The following is a 20,086-nucleotide window of genomic DNA, read 5'->3' on the forward strand; positions in this document are numbered from 1 at the left end:
TGATCCAGGAACATGTGGTACTTGGTGAAATCACGTTCACCATAACGGTAGTAAAACCATGGTACCAAAACCATGGTTTTTAAAAACCATTGTTCACACCAAAATACCATGGTTACTACAGTCGTAGTTAACTACAGTTTTACTATAGTAAAACCATGGTTGATTTTCATAAGGGTTGTGACAGAAAGTGAGAGGGAGTATATACGAGGTGTGATCAGCAAATAGCTGTGGGTGAAATTCTGCAGCCACTTCTACAGAAGTGACCCCAACCCCACCCCACCCATAAGTTCTTCTTACCATTCATTGTAACCACAACTATGGACTGTCCTGCGATGACACTGGACGATCCTCGTAGACAACCGCATATTGTCTCTGGCATCTCCAAATGTACAAGACGCTCTTGAAAAAAAAACCCACATGGATGAGAATTAAAGAATAACATATTTATTTACTGGCAACTATTTTTAAACCAGATGTACTTGATGGCTTCATCAACCTATCAGAAAACAGTATTTAGTTTTTCAGGTGATAACTGGAATAAACAAGTCTGAGAATGAGACTTTCAAAAACTACATCTTACCACACTGGGTTAGAACCCTCTCCACAATACGAGTTGTGGCAGGCAACGGATGAAAAAATGCACGTGTCATTCAATCCCTGTTGTGGAACACTTGACCTCGGTGGACCCTGACATCCCACTGGCCACAGAAGAATGGGTGTGGTCGGCAGTCACAACAACGGATAACGGCTGGACCGTTTCCACACTGTTGGCAGATCCGAGTTGCCGCATGTTGTCGAGCCACCATGGTGTTGACCAGTCGGGGTCTCTCTTTCTCCCATCACCCTCACAGACTGGTCAACCAGTCTGTTGAGGCTTGAAGTGCCGTTTCATCCTCATGTATGTCCTCACCCAGTGAGCTTTTAAGCTCTTGAAGGAAGGACTCTGTTGAAACAATGCACAATATTTAAATAACAGTAGTTTATTATAACAAAAGAGAATGGCATTAATAATGGCCATTTTATAATAAATGAACAAACTGTGCTCCACGCGTTTTACTTATCATTGTTTACAGGCCTCCAAAATACTCTCCAGCTTTTGCTGAGAACTTAACAGAACTGTTATCAACAATTTCCTCAGAGTATGACTGCTTTGCCATTGCTGGAGATTTTAACATTCACATTGATAATGCAGAAAACAATATGGCAAAAGAAATCAAAACTGTTTTAAAAACTTTTGATCTGACTCAGCATGTACATGGACCCACACATTATCGTGGACACACTCTAGATTTACTTATCAGTAAGGGTCTAAACATTTCATCAATTGTTATTAAGGATGTAGCACTGTTTGATCATTTTTATATTTTCTTTGATATAATGATCTCTCCTGCCATTGAAGCTAGATCTGTGTCTGTCAAGAAGAGATGCTTAAATGAGAACACTAGTGTACTATTTATGAAGGCTATATCTTTAACACCAAGCATATCTGCTGACTCTGTTGATTTTCTCCTTGATTCTTTTAACTCAAAAGTTAAGAGTGTAATTGATGATATTGCTCCTGTGAAAGTCAGGAAGAAGAGTGGCAGACAAAAAGCACCTTGGAGAAACTCAACAGCAGTGCAAAATATGAAAAGACAATGCAGAAAAGCAGAGCGCATGTGGCGGAAGACAAAACTTGTAGTCCATTATAACATCTATAAAGACAGCATCCATGCTTTCAATAAGGAACTAGGCAAAGCTAGACAGACTTTCTTCTCGAATATTATAAACAGCAATATAAACAACACGCGCACTCTTTTTGCTACTGTAGAGAGACCGACAAACCCCCCAAGCCAGATTCCCAGTGAAATGCTCTCAGTGAGAAAGTGCAGTAAGTTTGCTTCTTTCTTCTCTATGAAAATCAATAATATCAGAAAGGTGATCAGCTCATCCTTGAGTTGCGCTGGGGTCAGGCAGATCAGACAACAGCACGAGAAAGTAGCCACTATGTCTGATTTCGAAGAAATTAATGGCAAAATTTTGGAAGAAACCGTACAGCACCTAAAAACATCAACCTGCGCCCTTGACGCACTTCCCACATCTTTTTTCAAAAATGTGTTACACAGCTTAGAAGCAGATCTCCTAGAAGTGGTAAATGCCTCACTTCTCTCTGGGAGTTTTCCGAACTCCCTGAAAACTGCTGTCGTCAAGCCCCTCCTTAAAAAGAGCAATCTGGATAAGACCATATTAAACAACTATAGACCGATCTCAAATCTTCCTTTCATAGGCAAGATCATTGAAAAAGTTGTCTTCAATCAGCTGAACAAATTCTTAAGCTCGAATGGATACTTTGACCATTTTCAATCTGGTTTCCGACCCCACCACAGTACAGAGACCGCGCTCATAAAGATAATAAATGATATTCGCTTAAAAACTGATACAGGCAAATTATCAGTGCTGGTACTACTCGACCTCAGTGCTGCATTTGACACTGTCGATCACAAAATACTTCTTGACAGGCTGGAAAACTGGGTCGGGCTTTCTGGGATAGTCCTAAAATGGTTCAGGTCATACTTAGGAAGCAGAGGTTATTATGTGAGTATTGGAGACCATAAGTCTGAGTGGACATCCATGACATGCGGAGTCCCTCAAGGCTCCATTCTTGCGCCACTCCTATTCAACCTGTACATGCTCCCAATGAGCCAAATAATGAGAAGGAACCAAATCGCTTACCATAGCTATGCATACGGCACACAGCTCTACTTATACCTATCGCCTAACGATTACAGCCCCATTGACTCCCTTTGCCCATGCATTGATGAAGTAAACAATTGGATGTGCCAAAACTTTCTTCAGTTAAACAAAGACAAAACTGAAGTCATTCCGTTTTGAAACAAAGATGAAGTTCTCAAGGTGAACGCATACCTTCAGTCTAGGGGTCAAACAACTAAAAATCAAGTCAGGAATCTGGGTGTGTCTCTAGAGTCAGACCTTAGTTTCAGTAGTCATGTCAAAGCAATAACTAAATCAGCATTCTATCACCTGAAAAATATTGCAAGAATTAGATGCTTTGTTTCCAGTCAAGACTTAGAGAAACTTGTGCATGGTTTCATCACCAGCAGGGTGGATTATTGTAATGGACTCCTCACTGGCCTTCCTAAAAAGACCATAAGACAGTTGCAGCTCATACAGAATGTGCCGCCAGAATTCTGAGCAGAACTAGAACATATGAACATATCACACCAGTCCGCAGGTCTTTACACTGGCTGCCAGTTACATTTAGGATTGATTTTAAAGTATTATTACTGGTGTATAAATCACTAAATGGCCTAGGACCTCAATACATTGCAGATATGCTCACTGAATATAAACCCAACAGATCACTCAGATCATTAGGATCACATCAGCTTGAAACACAGAGGCTTCACTCTAAGCTTGGCGAGTCTGCTTTAGCTACTATGCTGGAACAGCTTCCAGAAGAGATCAGATGTGCTCCTACAGTAGTCACATTCAAATCCAGACTCAAAACACTTCTGTTTAGCTGTGCATTTACTGGATGAGCACTGTGCCACTGTTCGTCCGACTGTTTGCACTGTATTTTATTTTATGTTTTAATTACTCTGATTTCATTTGATTATTTCTGTATTTTATCTTTTATTCTAAACTGTTTTAATTATTCTGATTTCTTTTGATTATTTTAATTTCTTCTATGTAAAGCACTTTGAATTACCATTGTGTATGAAATGTGCTATATAAATAAACTTGCCTTGCCTTGCCTTGTTTCGAACCAGTGCAGTCAAAATAAAGAACACACCTGCAGTAACAGAAGGAAAGTCACTGGTCACTTACCCACTGGTTTCCGCAGCCCTGACATGAGAGACACCAGTCTTCCAACTCTGGCTGTGACTGGGACCTGCTGTATCAAAAAAGCTGTTGCTTTTTACACTCAATGACACAAACTTTACCTGTTGCTAGGCACAGGTATGTAATAATAACCTCAGATTTGTTCTAATTCAGACCCATAACCTTGTGATCATGTTGTATACCATTCCAAGATGTAAAGCTAGATCTGGAGATAAAGTCTACATTTTAATTAACATGAATTTAAAAAAAACGGACCTGCTTGTTTTCGGGATGATCTGGGCCTGCCGTAAATAATGTTTCCATCACTGTCCCTCTTAAAGGATTAGTTCACCTCAAAATGAATTTTTTTTAATAATTCACCCCCTTCCAATGCCATCCAAGATATCCATGTCTTTCTTTCCTCATTAGAAGAGAAAACAAGTTTTTTGAGGAAAACATTTCTGGATTTTTCTTTAAATAATGGACTTCAATGGCAACCAGAGTGTTGAAGTCCAAATCAATACAGTTTCAAAGGTCTTTGAAGTGCTTCAACACATGCTGTGCACGATCGCAGCTGAGGAAGAGAGTCTTATCTAGCGAAACAATAGGTCATTTAAAAAAAAAATATATATATACAGTGTATATATATATATATATATATATACATATACACATACATACTTTTTAAGTACAATTGTTCAGATTGAGCTGATCTGCAACGTGCCGGGAACTACGTTATCACGTTGAATCACACCGTAATTTTTTGTCATACAGATAAGAGTAGAGTAGCCTACATCGTTCAAAACTGTAAACTTTTATTCATATTAGGCTAACGACAAAAGGTTCTGTCGTCTCTGTCTCCGGGAAATGCACGTCACAAAAATGAACCGAAAGCCATTTGCCTCAGCTCAGTCACGATAAGAAATCGGCTATGTCTAAAGCCTTTAAATGTCTAAATATTTAATAAATGTTATCTGATTATGTAATCCATCTGAAACCGAGAGGTACAGAGGATCTACTCAAACATGTTTAGCTATAATGTGAGTGCTTCCCAATGAGGAAAGGACAAGGGGGAAAATCTCGCTCTACTTAAATTTAGGCTAAATCGCCCTAAATTAAATTAATAAAAAAAAGATCAAATCATTTATTTGTCGAAATGTTACGATATTGTTTCATTTAAGTTCATAATTATTCTATAGATGTTATTTAGTTTAACAGCAGCCCCACAAAGCACTGTGGTTCGAGATTTATTTGAAAAAACAAAACAAAAAATCTTAATTCAGTGATGATTTTGAAAGTCTTCTGCTCAAATCCGATGTTCGTGGATATCTTTACGAGCCGTAATACAGCGAAGTGTCAGATTGCCGACACGAGTGGATAGAAAGACAGGACCAGTCCGCCTCAACTCGAGCCAGTGCGGGCTCCTCGTCCGTAACAGGGAGGTCTTCTGCATCGGCACTGTACTGCCGGCACCAGTAAGTTGAGGAAGCTCAGGAGGAACTATTGTTGTTACTATTGTATTGTTGAACTTTTATTGTTAACATAATTATTTTTGTTGATATCATTATTGAAATAAATGGTTCACATAATCACATTTACGTTGTGTTCCTTATTAGTGTTTTATTCCACGTGTATGTTAAATAAATTTGGACGACCAACATTCCATCAGTGGAACTAATGTTACTAACCTACTGTTACCTTACATGATAATAGATAACAAAAATGGTCATGCCTACATATTTTTATTCTTATTTTGCAAATCCAAATTGCATTACAATGTTCGGACTGAACATTCAACATAAATAGAAACGAGGAGTAATTCAATAATGATTTCGGCAACAAACTACTTTTTTTTTTCTGTGAAATGAATTTCAAACTCTGGCGGCACCCAGCCTTGTAGACGGTAGAGTGCTTTCTCTGAATCTGATAGGCGGATACCTCCTCAGCGTTGTTCTGGATTAGTGCGAGTGGCTTGCGGAGCTGTGCAATGTGGTGCATTGTGGGAGTTGTGGTTTTCAGTACAAATGCGCCCTAAAGTTACTTTCTGTCTTTACTCGGTCAAAAAGGCACCAAATTCGAAAATGTTATTATATTTCGACTACATACATGACCCACTTTCAATAAAGATGAATGTTCCCACGGGTGAAATGCTCCTTTAAACAGGACACGCATTAGCTGAATAAACGTTAGCCAATACAAACATATTTCTAGAAAATAGTTGACAATTAATAGACAGGACTCCTGTCACATGACCAATAATAGCAAAACGAATCACTTATTCTAAAAAGAATATCAAGTATAAGTTTAGATGAATCTGAAATATGGGGCTGTGTTAACAGTACAACTTCTGTCTTTTAACGAATTTTAAAAACACGGATGGATAATACACAATGCTTTCTGACATTTTGACAGAAAAAAAAGTTAAACTTAGCCCGTCAATTTACAATTATCTTCTCTCTTCTCTCTCTGTGCGCGCGGTCTGTGTTTGTGAGAGAGCTCGCGCAGCACTGATACGGTACTTTTTAATCCATAAGTAACTAATGCGCTAGTTTTCATACAAAATAATTATGTAACATAATTAGGTACTTTAGTTATTATTAACACAATAACGTAACATGCAGGCTACGTTTCTCAACACTGAGAATGAATAAATAAACACCTCACGTTTATCAGTAATCCACAAGTCACAGAACTTTCATAATCACTAAGCCACAGCGATTTTAATTTTATTTAGATTAATTGTTCATCAATGCTTAAGCATTTTATAATTTGCATGGCTGAAGGATGTTTTCCTCTTATCTGAGTGACCGTGAATGACGGAGTATTTTAAGATAATCCATGCGATCACTCCCGTGAGATCATCGAATCCAGATTAAGTTAACTAAAGACAATATTTCAGCTTTCCACATCCACCCAAGCCCATTTACCTTCAGTAGTCAGAAGTGCTGTGACTACTGTGGCCTACTGTCCTTGCTGATGAACTCAGTCAGTCTGCGGGCCGCGGGAGTGGAAGAGGATTGAGCGGGATTCTTTATTGCTGTCGATTTTCAGTCTCTTTTTAATGATAGGCCTTACGCATCTGTCAATTATCGCTGCTTGATATATGATTGGTCGAACTCCACTTCTTTTGCTGTTGCTTGATTTGAGGACTGCGCGTGCACAGAAGCGTCATCAGGTTTTTGCGTAGTTTAGAGTGACAAATCGTACCACCGTACTTTGAGGTCAAAATGCGAATGGGAGTGAGCAGTGTAATATATACAATATATATAGTAGTATAAACAGTGCTCTTTAATTCGCGATCAACCTCGTTTTATTGTAAGGTGAATTCAACTAGGCATGCTGTGTCTTTGAAGTAACAAAGGCTAAATAATTTGTTACAGTTTTTTCCATGATTTGTATGGATGACACGCAGCGCCATATACAGTATTATCAGCTGTATGATGTGTTTTTACCCTGAAATGTTTAATTTCGAGAGAGACCCGGCGCGCGCAGTGAGGGAGACAGAATAAACTTGCTAAAAAGAGATCCAGCGCGAGAGAGAGGCAAAGAAAAACACATGTTGCTCCCCCTGGGCCTGATCTGTCAGAAACATGGAGTGGCATACCACTGTTACGCTGACGATACCCAGTTGTATTTTCCTTTGAATGTTGAGGATAAGGCTAGAGGGTCATCGTTGTTGAATTGCTTGGATGAGATAAAACAATGGATGGCAGATAACTTCCTTCAGCTGAACGAATCAAAATTTGAAGTGATGGTGTTTGGCCCACCGAAGCGAGCTGAACAGATTTCAGTGGAGCTTGGTACTCTTGGCTCAAAGGTCACGACTCATGCTAGAAATCTCGGAGTGATCTTTGACGCCGAATTAAAATTCGACAAACAGATAAATGCAGTGGTGAAGGGCAGCTTCTTTCAGCTTAGAGGGATTGCCAGAATGAAAGGTTTTCTGTCTACTAAAGATATGGAAATTGTTATCCATGCTTTTATCTCGTCCAGATTAGATTATTGCAATTCCCTGTATGTTGGTGTGTCCAAAAAATCTCTGGCGCGTCTGCAATTAGTGCAGAACGCAGCGGCCAGATTGCTGACTGGGACCAGTAAATATTCTTGCATCACTCCAGTTCTGGCCTCCTTACACTGGCTCCCGGTGGAGTTTAGGGTGCAATTTAAGGTCCTTTTAATGGTGTATAAGGGTCTACATGGACAAGCCCCTGCTTATATCTCTGAGCTATTGCAGCATCACTGCACCTCTAGACCATTAAGATCATCGCAAAGCTCACTGCTAAAGGTTCCAAAATCTCGCCTGAAAACGAAGGGAGACCGAGCCTTCTCGGTGGCTGCACCGAGGCTTTGGAATGGTCTCCCTGCTTACATCAAGGCTTACGATTCCATTGAAGCTTTTAAGTCTGCGTTGAAGACTTATCTATTTACTGTGGCTTTTAATTGCTTTTAGTCTTTGTGGCTCGGAACGATTTGTATCCTTTTTATGTCTGTCCTTTTTATGTTTTTTGAAATGTGGAATCTGTAAAGCACTTTGGTCAACTCGTGTTGTGTTTAAATGTGCTGAAGAAATACATTTTTATTATTATTATTATTATTATTATGTTCTTAATTTATGTTCCTTTGGACTATTTTCATTTTGGACTATTTAATTGTTTAATTTAGCTGCAATTTCTTTTGCAATACAAATTTAAAATATTACAAGAATAAGATTCTGTGTTTCTTATTTTGCATCGCAAAGGAAATAAACTCTAAACTCGATGCAACCCTGTTTTAAATAAATAAACTGTCCCGACACTTTATTTAAACCTTCAAATGTGCGATGGGGTTTCAAACTTCCTTAATTTTAGTGTTCTTTTACATTTTCATTGGTTTTTATATTGAAAGCAATACTATTTAGTTAGTCTGTTATTTTGTGCAGCCAAGTCAACAAAATCAGTCTTTTTCTGATTTGTTCAATGTATGGACCTGTTTTGAAAAAGTTCTTCCGTTGCTATGGCCGGGTATCACTGTCAGTCATCTCAATTTCCTGAATGATTCCCAAAACAATAATTTAGCAGATTAAAGACGAGCTTCTTCATTCTCATTTTCTGACGCGATCGGCTGACAGTCTTCCTTCATCAGTTTTGTCGTCTGTGCAGCAGCTCTACAGGAATGTTGCAAATGTATGTTGTAATGTGCCATTGATAATTAAACATAACACTTGACTTTAAAGGAGCTGTATATAAGAAATTTATTTCAATTAATCATAAAATGGCCCTGATATGTCACTAGACATTAAGAAATCATGTTCATTTCAAATACTTATATCACTGACAACAGTAGTCCGGCCAGGATATTGTCATTTAAAAAGTGAAGTTGCAGCCCTCAACTGATGTTGATGTTGTCATGTTGTGTTTTGGTCTGATGCGCCACCCTCCACCTATCTACCAATCACGAAGTCAGTAGTGTTGCGGCATCCGGGCTGCCAGCTCTGCTCTAGTTACCACAGCTGCAGCTACAAACGTGTCGGAATTGGATAAAAAAAAAATGTCTAACGTTGCGAAACCAAAAAAAAACTTGTTATGAATCAGAAATACTTCGAGTCCGAAATAAAACAAGGATCTGTATAGGAGATGCCTTTGAAAGATGGAAACGGCTGAAAACGGAGAAGAATTTGAAGACAGACGCCAACGTTGCTAATTTTCTCCTGGACAGGTAAGATTCATCTATGTTTGGCTAACTTGTACTTGATGTAAATGGACATTTCAAATATTCATGACAGTCGAACAAAGTTATGCATGTTCGTGCAAAGTAACGTTACGTTAGCTCATATGGAGGAGGTGGGTCATCGAATTAGAAGCACTAGGCGCAATTCCACGGTAAAATAACTTTTTCTAGTTATTTCTTTTGCAGCCTACTTGTTTATCATGCAAGTTCCACAGCCAAAAATAATAGAATGACATGTAATCTTTCACATCACATATTTTAGCGTTATGGATGTGTACTGCAGGGTAAGTTAAAAGATACAGCTGGTCGCTTTCACTTATAGCGTCAGCTAAATGAATAGCTGTAGGCTATCTTTGATAACCATTACACACAGTGACCGAGGCTTGTGCTTGTACTTACGTTAATGACAGATACCTACCGTTACAAGTTATACAAACAGCTACTGTTCTAACAATGTACTGTCACATACGAGCGTACATCTTTACGATACGAAGCTTAAATGGGATCTGTGGTCTGACCTCATCAGCACTAAGACACAACAAAGAATGTACTTTTTAAAGAACCTGTTATCCTTTAATGTCCACAACAAAATGCTGCAGATGATCTATTGTTCTTTTATTGAAAGTGTTTTGGCTTTCTGCATCACCTGCTGGTTTGGTAATGCTACTGAGGCACAGAAGAAGTCTGTAAGAAAAACAGTAAAAACGGCCAGTAAACTATTAGGGATCAAGTTACCAAGTGTGGAATGCGTTTACAGGGAAAGAGTAATGAACAAGGCAAAAACTATTGTGGGAGACAAGAGGCACCCCCTTCATTCGAACTGCTGCCATCTGGGCGACAATATTGCCTCCCTCTGTTGACCAAAAATAGATCTAAATCTTCATTTGTGCCTCAAGCAATTAAGTTTTTAAACATGTAAGTTTAATAGTTAGGATACTCAGCTGGTTTGGTATGCCTAATATAATCGGTAGTAAAGTGCGGGGTATGGGGAAATATGTGTTAAGTGTATTAGTATGTGTCTTTGTATTTTTAAAGGTTCTCTTTTTGGTGTATGAAATAGGATGTATGTTGAAATGCCTACTTGATAGCCATGCAAACAAATGTGACCAGTCACGGAAACTAGGGACACAAGTCGGTTCTGGGGCATTTTGAGTTATTCATAGATTCTGAGAGTGTAATATCCAAGCTTTCCAACGATGTGTAACATGTGGAAATCTGATAATATTTGGAGAAGTTGTGGCCATTTTAAAGTAGGCACTTAAAAAAGCTCAAAGAGGAGAAAACGAGCTCTAAAGATTGTGCAGTTCTCACCTCTCTCTGCTGCTGGGGGTGACAATATGGCTCATTTACATCTCATTTAGATAAGCCATACCCCCTGTAAAGCTCCTCCATGTGCTTTACAGCTTTTTTTGCACTTCGAATGAGTGCACTTCTGCCGCACTAGGCGAAAAACAATTGTGCTGCCCCTCTATTTGCAACGTACCAGCAACAACACACAAAGACCAATAATGCCATATAGCCTGCATATAACGCGAGACCAGCAACAACACATAAAGACCAATATGCCATATACATATAACGCAAAACCAGCAACAACACACAAAGACCAATATGCCATATAGCCTGCATATAACGCAAAACCAGCAACAACACATAAAGACCAATATGCCATATACATATAACGCAAAACCAGCAACAACACACAAAGACCAATAATGCCATATAGCCTGCATATAACGCGAAACCAGCAACAACACATAAAGACCAATATGCCATATACATATAACGCAAAACCAGCAACAACACACAAAGACCAATATGCCATATAGCCTGCATATAACGCAAAACCAGCAACAACACACAAAGGCCAATATGCCATATACATACAGTATAACGCAAAACCAGCAACATCACACAAAGACCAATATGCCATATACATATAACGCAAAACCAGCAACAACAAACAAAGACCAATAAGCCATAGGCCTACATATAGCTCAAATAGTGCGCAACGCTCGTGTGCCCAAAATGTCAACAATATTAAAGTTTATGTAGGAGGCAAATGCCTGCTGGCATTTTTCTTTAAGCAGTCATTTCTGCAATTTTCCAAAGAATCACATTTCACCTCCTCAAATTACTGTTGCAAATCTCTTTACACCACTTTCTTATGTGCGTATACACACACAAATGAAATGTCCGCAAGCACATTATATCATCAGCAGGTTCAGCATCTTAAATAACGACTAAAGAGCAAATGAAGCTTAACTTACATTTCAGAAACACGCACGGCAGGCCTTCATCGCAGCAAAGGTCTTAACTGCATCCTCTATTTCGATTCTCCGTCACATATGAAACAGCCAGCCACCGCTGTCAGCGAGCCGAGCCGCCGTATTCAAGCACTGAGGGCGCGCGCGCTGCGCCCATACCTCCGGTTCAGTTTCCCGAGCCCACGAAGTGCGGCGAAAACATTTTCGGTGTAACTGCCAGACGGTTCATCTCGTCTGCGACAATCTTTGCGGCATCCATCTTCATTGAATTTTGATATCAGAGAGAGCCGGCCAGAGCACAGCATAATAAGTAGCCATGTGGTTGACTTGGAGGGCGGGGGCAAAAGCGCCGGGTTATTCAGTATGGAAATACACACAGACAATGACACGCCACGCCCCTACTGCATGCTAGAATCTCCGAAAACAAGCCGATTTCAACCTCAAAATGTAAGCTTTTAAATATACCAATACTGCTATCTCAAACATGGAGAGGCTTCTTCGTGATTTCAATTAACAGATTCTCCAAAAAATTGAAAATCACCAATTTTGAAAAAAAACTCTTCTTTCTCATTTTGCTCGAAAGTTGTGCTGCCGACTTGTGTCCCTGGTTTCTGTGACGGGTCACAAATGTTCCTTACAGGGACAAATAAATGTACTTTACTTACTTATTATATTTGGCTAATCGCCAATTCGCCATTAGTAAATTTTTGCGATATATAATTACAAAACATCTCTCATTTGAAGCATAAACATAATTAACAGAAAAAAAACGTACTATGTAGGACTTGTCACTTGCCATTGGAAGCTTCTTGTAGCAGCCTACGTTCCTGCTGGATCCTGCATCCTATCTGGCAACCTCGTGTCAGGGAGGAGGGGAAGGGGATACAACGCTCTACAGTAATTTGAAAGTGATTGCAGTACCAGTTTTGGCCACAATCCTACATACGGCTCCTTTAAATAAATAAACAGTTAATATACTTGCTAATAAACGGTTACCAATTTAAGCATCAAGAACGGTAAAACATAAACGCTGTCATCGATTAACAGCATGTCGGCTACAATGAGATTCGATCTCGGATGGCATGAAGCTCCGCGAAGCTCATGTTGTTGCGTTGACCACAAACCTAACGTCTGAACGCTGTTAAGTTAACGTCTTATGCTCTTGCAAAGCCTCACTGATGTAGCCTAATATGTTTCTATTGCAATGTTTTATGTTGAAATGTTTTCATTATTTATTCAATTTAATTTAAGTAATTTCAGTATTGTGATTTTGAATTCGTTTAACTACAATATTTCACTTGAATTCATCTGCTACCAGCTTTCAATCGCTCTGAATGAGCCGCGGCGCGGCGGCAGATTACGCAATAGAGAGAATAAATTGACACTTTTCAAAGTCTGTGATTGTAGCGCCTCTTAGCGGTAAAAGGCAGCAAATACACCCCGATTTAAGTTCCTTTTAATAAAAGTATTATTCAGGTTGAGTACCAACTGTCTATACCTGGTGACTTGAAGAGGCTGACTTCCCTTTCGTCGAGCCCAGCAGGACCTTTGAGCTCATCAATGATTATCTGGATAAGCCTAAAGGTCTCCTGAGCACCAAGTGTGACCCTGCGGACGTGGTGAAGCTGCACCATGTCTTCATCAGTGACATTATGCATATAATAATTTATGTTTAATACTAATATTACTCACCGGGGAGTCACTCAGAGACGGTTGTGCAGAGGAAAGATAACTTTGGCTATGGATGAGGACGTCTATGAGGATGGTGTAGATGATGCTGTAGATGAGGACGTCTATGAGGATGGTGTAGATGATGCTGTAGATGAGGACGTCTATGAGGATGGTGTAGATGATGCTGTAGATGAGGACGTCTATGAGGATGGTGTAGATGATGCTGTAGATGAGGACGTCTATGAGGATTGTGTAGATGATGCTGTAGATGAGGACGTCTATGAGGATGGTGTAGATGATGCTGTAGATGAGGACGTCTTTGAGGATGGTGTAGATGATGCTGTAGATGGGGATGTCTTTGAGGATGGTGTAGATGATGCTTTAGATGAGGACGTCTTTGAGGATGGTGTAGATGATGCTGTGTGTGGCTGTAGATGATGCTGTGGATGAGGACGTCTTTGAGGATGGTGTAGATGATGCTGTAGATGGGGATGTCTTTGAGGATGGTGTAGATGATGCTGTAGATGGGGATGTCTTTGAGGATGGTGTAGATGATGCTGTAGATGAGGACGTCTATGAGGATGGTGTAGATGATGCTGTAGATGAGGACGTCTATGAGGATGGTGTAGATGATGCTGTAGATGAGGACGTCTATGAGGATTGTGTAGATGATGCTGTAGATGAGGACGTCTATGAGGATGGTGTAGATGATGCTGTAGATGAGGACGTCTTTGAGGATGGTGTAGATGATGCTGTAGATGGGGATGTCTTTGAGGATGGTGTAGATGATGCTTTAGATGAGGACGTCTTTGAGGATGGTGTAGATGATGCTGTGTGTGGCTGTAGATGATGCTGTGGATGAGGACGTCTTTGAGGATGGTGTAGATGATGCTGTAGATGGGGATGTCTTTGAGGATGGTGTAGATGATGCTGTAGATGGGGATGTCTTTGAGGATGGTGTAGATGATGCTGTGTGTGGCTGTAGATGATGCTGTAGATGAGGACGTCTTTGAGGATGGTGTAGATGATGCTGTAGATGGGGATGTCTTTGAGGATGGTGTAGATGATGCTGTGTGTGGCTGTAGATGATGCTGTAGATGAGGACGTCTTTGAGGATGGTGTGGACTCAGATTTTATTACCTCTAATAAGTGAGTGCCATCCAGCCATGAGGGGTCATTAATGGAAGAGCTTGATTTCTGTGTAACAAAGTCAAAAACATCCTGATTAACATTTTTTTATCACGAAAGAAGTAATGTGCTGAAATTGTAATGATTTTAAAACACTGATTTAATGTTGTGATTCAGACACCTTACTTGATTATTCTTGTCATAAACAAACTTCCTAAATCTTTTCAATTGTACACTAGTGATATTGGTCACAGGTGTATCGAGCCACCGGCTGACAGAGCTGAAAGCCTTCCTGACCAAATCCCTCTCACTCAAAGATAAATCCTCTTGCCTGGCCTTCTGGACAGAATGCTGGTTATAGAGATCCCACATCTCCTGAAAAGTATGGTTCTCTAACCCTTTCTGTTCATAAGCACATTGGTGGATGTTGGCCTCCAGGACAGATGACAGTTGTGGAAAGCTCTCTGCATACTCTGCCAGAAAGTCTCTAATCCAGGCACTTTGACCTTTTACATGTTTGTTGCAGAGTTCTTCTCTATGCTTGTCAACTAAACTGCAATACATCAATTGCAAAATTAGCATTGAAACTTTGGAAAGATGAAAATATTATTTCCTTTTCACCTTTATTTATTTTTTTATAATCACTTAAAGGGTTAGTTCACCCAAAAATGAAAATTATGTCATTAATGACTCACCCTCATGTCGTTCCAAGCCCATAAGACCTCCGTTCATCTTCGGAACACAGTTTAAGATATTTTAGATTCAGTCCGAGAGCTTTTTGTCCCTCCTTTGAAAATCAATGTATGGTATACTGTCCTTGTCCAGAAAGGGAATAAAGACATCATCAAAGTAGTCCATGTGACCTCAGTGGGTTAGTTAGAATTTTTTGAAGCATCGAAAATACATTTTGTTCCAAAAATAACAAAAACGACGACTTTATTCAGCATTATATTCTCTTCCGGTTCTGTTGTCAATCCACGTTCGCGACGCCAGTGACGCTGCTGACGTAAGACGCTGCTGACGTGTTATCTGGTGCATCCGTGTATTCGTGTTCAAATAAATATGTCTGGTTAAAAAAAAATGCAAGTCTTCCCCTGTGTGGAAATCCTTAGACATGTTTGCAAAGATTGTTTTGTTTACAGCGTGCGTCTCCCTCAGACTGTAAACGAAGCTCGGGCGCACCAGATAACACGTCAGCTCGTCTTACGTCAGCGGACTCATGAAAGCGGATTGACAACAGAACCGGAAGAGAATACAATGCTGAATAAAGTCGTCGTCTTTGTTATTTTTGGAACAAAATGTATTGTCAATGCTTCAAAAAATTCTAACTAACCCACTGAGGTCACATGGACTACTTTGATGATGTCTTTATTGCCTTTCTGGACAAGGACAGTATACCGCACATAGATTTTCAATGGAGGGACAAAAAGCTCTCGGACTGAATCTAAAATGTCTTAAAATGTGTTCCGAAGATGAACGGAGGTCTTACGGGCTTGGAACGACATGAGGGTGAGTCATTAATGACATAATTTTCATTTTTGGGTGAACTAACCCTTTAAGCTTAAATAAAACTTTAGCTTAAATAAAATATGCTTACTACTTCATCTATCCCACATCATGTGACAAAAGCCAGTGAAACGGGGCATTGAGTTATTGGCCAAATGGGAGTACCAGCTTGCCCAGACACTGCTGTGGTGATGGTGCTGGGACCCCATCAGCGTGAAGTGCTCTTCAGCGAGGGCTAGTGCAGTGGACTGGTTCTGTCGTGTTGTTGCTGGGAGCCCATCAGCGTGAAGTGTTCTTCAGCGAGGGCTAGTGCAGTGGACTGGTTCTGTCGTGTTGTTGCTGGGACCCCATCAGCCTGAAGTGTTCTTTAGCGAGGGCTAGTGCAGTGGACTGGTTCTGTCGTGTTGGTGCTGGGACCCCATCAGCGTGAAGTGCTCTTCAGCGAGGGCTAGTGCAGTGGACTGGTTCTGTCGTGTTGTTGCTGGGACCCCATCAGCGTGAAGTGCTCTTCAGCGAGGGCTAGTGCAGTGGACTGGTTCTGTCGTGTTGTTGCTGGGACCCCATCAGCGTGAAGTGCTCTTCAGCGAGGGCTAGTGCAGTGGACTGGTTCTGTCGTGTTGTTGCTGGGACCCCATCAGCGTGAAGTGTTCTTCAGCGAGGGCTAGTGCAGTGGACTGGTTCTGTCGTGTTGGTGCTGGGACCCCATCAGCCTGAAGTGCTCTTCAGCGAGGGCTAGTGCAGTGGACTGGTTCTGTCGTGTTGTTGCTGGGACCCCATCAGCCTGAAGTGCTCTTCAGCGAGGGCTAGTGCAGTGGACTGGTTCTGTCGTGTTGGTGCTGGGACCCCATCAGCGTGAAGTGCTCTTCAGCGAGGGCTAGTGCAGTGGACTGGTTCTGTTGTGTTGTTGCTGGGACCCCATCAGCCTGAAGTGCTGAGCAGCGGGCAGAGGAAAACTCATCCTTCGCTCTCTGTAGGAACATCACCAATGTAGCCTGTTGACGACCCTCTGGAGCACTGGGGTTATGAAGACGGATGACCAGCGTTGACATATCAAGGTACACAGAAATAAAAACACCACATTAAAGGTAACTATATTTTACTCATAATAGTAAGATTTCTATATTCACCAGCCTGCGATGTATTCTCTTTCAGCCAATTAGTTAAGCCTCATAAATAAACATCACAAACATCAACATTACTAATGTTCATATGCAAAGCCTTATAAATTACAGGTATGTAATGTGCAGGTCATTACTTAAAATAACTTATTATCGATAGAAATATCATGAAAGGATGATTAATGTAATCTCATTCATCTTTATATTTAAATATTCCTAAACTACTAAAGTATGCTTTATTAAACCATGTAATAGTTGGCAATAGGTTAACTTCAAATATCAGAGAAGGTGTATAATGTTATATTAAGTATATTTTGGTTTTGAATTCTTTAGTAATTCTGAATTCAGCTTTTGTACACGGTCCTTTTGTACTATTGTCCTTACAGTCTGTAAAAACCTAAACTTTGACTGTGTCCTTAAATGTTTATTTAGAAGCACAATGTAATATTACATTGTATTGCTAATATTAATAGTAGCTACACAATGTGATAGCATTTCAAATATCTTCCCTTTTTTATTCTCTTCCCAGAACCGGAAGAGAATACAATGCTGAATAAAGTCGTCGTCTTTGTTATTTTTGGAACAAAATGTATTGTCAATGCTTCAAAAAATTCTAACTAACCCACTGAGGTCACATGGACTACTTTGATGATGTCTTTATTGCCTTTCTGGACAAGGACAGTATACCGCACATAGATTTTCAATGGAGGGACAAAAAGCTCTCGGACTGAATCTAAAATGTCTTAAAATGTGTTCCGAAGATGAACGGAGGTCCTACGGGCTTGGAACGACATGAGGGTGAGTCATTAATGACATAATTTTCATTTTTGGGTGAACTAACCCTTTAAGCTTAAATAAAACTTTAGCTTAAATAAAATATGCTTACTACTTCATCTATCCCACATCATGTGACAAAAGCCAGTGAAACGGGGCATTGAGTTATTGGCCAAATGGGAGTACCAGCTTGCCCAGACACTGCTGTGGTGATGGTGCTGGGACCCCATCAGCGTGAAGTGCTCTTCAGCGAGGGCTAGTGCAGTGGACTGGTTCTGTCGTGTTGTTGCTGGGAGCCCATCAGCGTGAAGTGTTCTTCAGCGAGGGCTAGTGCAGTGGACTGGTTCTGTCGTGTTGTTGCTGGGACCCCATCAGCCTGAAGTGTTCTTCAGCGAGGGCTAGTGCAGTGGACTGGTTCTGTCGTGTTGTTGCTGGGACCCCATCAGCCTGAAGTGCTCTTCAGCGAGGGCTAGTGCAGTGGACTGGTTCTGTCGTGTTGTTGCTGGGACCCCATCAGCGTGAAGTGTTCTTCAGCGAGGGCTAGTGCAGTGGACTGGTTCTGTTGTGTTGTTGCTGGGACCCCATCAGCCTGAAGTGCTGAGCAGCGGGCAGAGGAAAACTCATCCTTCGCTCTCTGTAGGAACATCACCAATGTAGCCTGTTGACGACCCTCTGGAGCACTGGGGTTATGAAGACGGATGACCAGCGTTGACATATCAAGGTACACAGAAATAAAAACACCACATTAAAGGTAACTATATTTTACTCATAATAGTAAGATTTCTATATTCACCAGCCTGCGATGTATTCTCTTTCAGCCAATTAGTTAAGCCTCATAAATAAACATCACAAACATCAACATTACTAATGTTCATATGCAAAGCCTTATAAATTACAGGTATGTAATGTGCAGGTCATTACTTAAAATAACTTATTATCGATAGAAATATCATGAAAGGATGATTAATGTAATCTCATTCATCTTTATATTTAAATATTCCTAAACTACTAAAGTATGCTTTATTAAACCATGTAATAGTTGGCAATAGGTTAACTTCAAATATCAGAGAAGGTGTATAATGTTATATTAAGTATATTTTGGTTTTGAATTCTTTAGTAATTCTGAATTCAGCTTTTGTACACGGTCCTTTTGTACTATTGTCCTTACAGTCTGTAAAAACCTAAACTTTGACTGTGTCCTTAAATGTTTATTTAGAAGCACAATGTAATATTACATTGTATTGCTAATATTAATAGTAGCTACACAATGTGATAGCATTTCAAATATCTTCCCTTTTTTATTTCACCTTAAACATGGAAAGCAAACCTAGCCTGTAGCTAACTGTCTGCCATCATCAATTTACTAGCTAGATGTGATGTGGACAATTAACAGAAGCTGACTTACCTTTTTCTCACTTTTGTGCTGAATGTCTTTTCACACTAGATTTTCCGTCTGTAGAGGCAGAAACAACGAATTACGATCCAACTTGATAATATGCTTGCGCTCGTAACTGATAGATGTCAAATCACATCTGAATTAGCGGTTGTGGTCTCTGATTGGTAGTCTTCAGTCGACATCGACCGTGTGATTGGTAGTCTACAGACGGAGTCTACTACTCTCGGCCAATCAGAAGGCCAAACTGAATACACTAGTCAGCCCAGCATCTCTGGTCTCTGATTGGTAGTCTACAGTCGACATCGACCGTGTGATTGGTAGTCTTTCACTAAAAATATGTAATTCATTGTGTCATAGACTAAATAATTTAGGGCATTTTACATGATTTATTTAGGTAGATTCCATGACAGAAATCAAGCCTTAACTGCTCAAAAAGATTACGTGTAATATTGTAACCATATTTTTAAAGTAAATAAGAGTAACATAATGTAGTGTAGTGCTTATATTTTTCAATATACAATACATGCATTGACCATGCATGGCCATATATTAATTTACAATAAACACAATGAATTACAACAGATATCTAGTTCCCATCATGCTTTGCTTCTGACTGTTAAAGGAGAGCAAATGTTAAAATTAAGTGTTATTTGATGTGTTTTGCTCAATATTAAAAGGATCTCCGGCTAGTTTGCCAA

At 40.1% G+C, this 20,086-nt stretch overlaps 1 protein-coding gene across 1 annotated transcript in view; it reads right to left on the minus strand.

The window, feature by feature from the left end:
• Positions 1-19,501, minus strand: part of LOC143759144 (uncharacterized) — a 45,664-nt gene extending 26,163 nt beyond the window's left edge. Inside the window, exons 1-8 of the mRNA XM_077248703.1 lie at positions 19,398-19,501; positions 16,192-17,114; positions 14,781-15,147; positions 14,472-14,663; positions 13,488-14,117; positions 3,829-3,895; positions 581-943; positions 298-399 (exon numbers count right to left, since the gene is read on the minus strand). Coding sequence (XP_077104818.1) covers positions 14,079-14,117; positions 14,472-14,663; positions 14,781-15,147; positions 16,192-16,199 — 606 coding nt within the window. The 5' untranslated portion in view covers positions 16,200-17,114; positions 19,398-19,501 and the 3' untranslated portion in view covers positions 298-399; positions 581-943; positions 3,829-3,895; positions 13,488-14,078. The remainder of the gene's footprint in view (positions 1-297; positions 400-580; positions 944-3,828; positions 3,896-13,487; positions 14,118-14,471; positions 14,664-14,780; positions 15,148-16,191; positions 17,115-19,397) is intronic.
• Positions 19,502-20,086: the final 585 nt, after the last annotated feature.

This window comes from Siphateles boraxobius, unplaced genomic scaffold (genome assembly GCF_051911475.1).
Source record: "Siphateles boraxobius isolate OS27281-9 unplaced genomic scaffold, OSU_SipBor_1 308, whole genome shotgun sequence".
NCBI classification, from domain to species: Eukaryota; Metazoa; Chordata; class Actinopteri; order Cypriniformes; family Leuciscidae; genus Siphateles; species Siphateles boraxobius.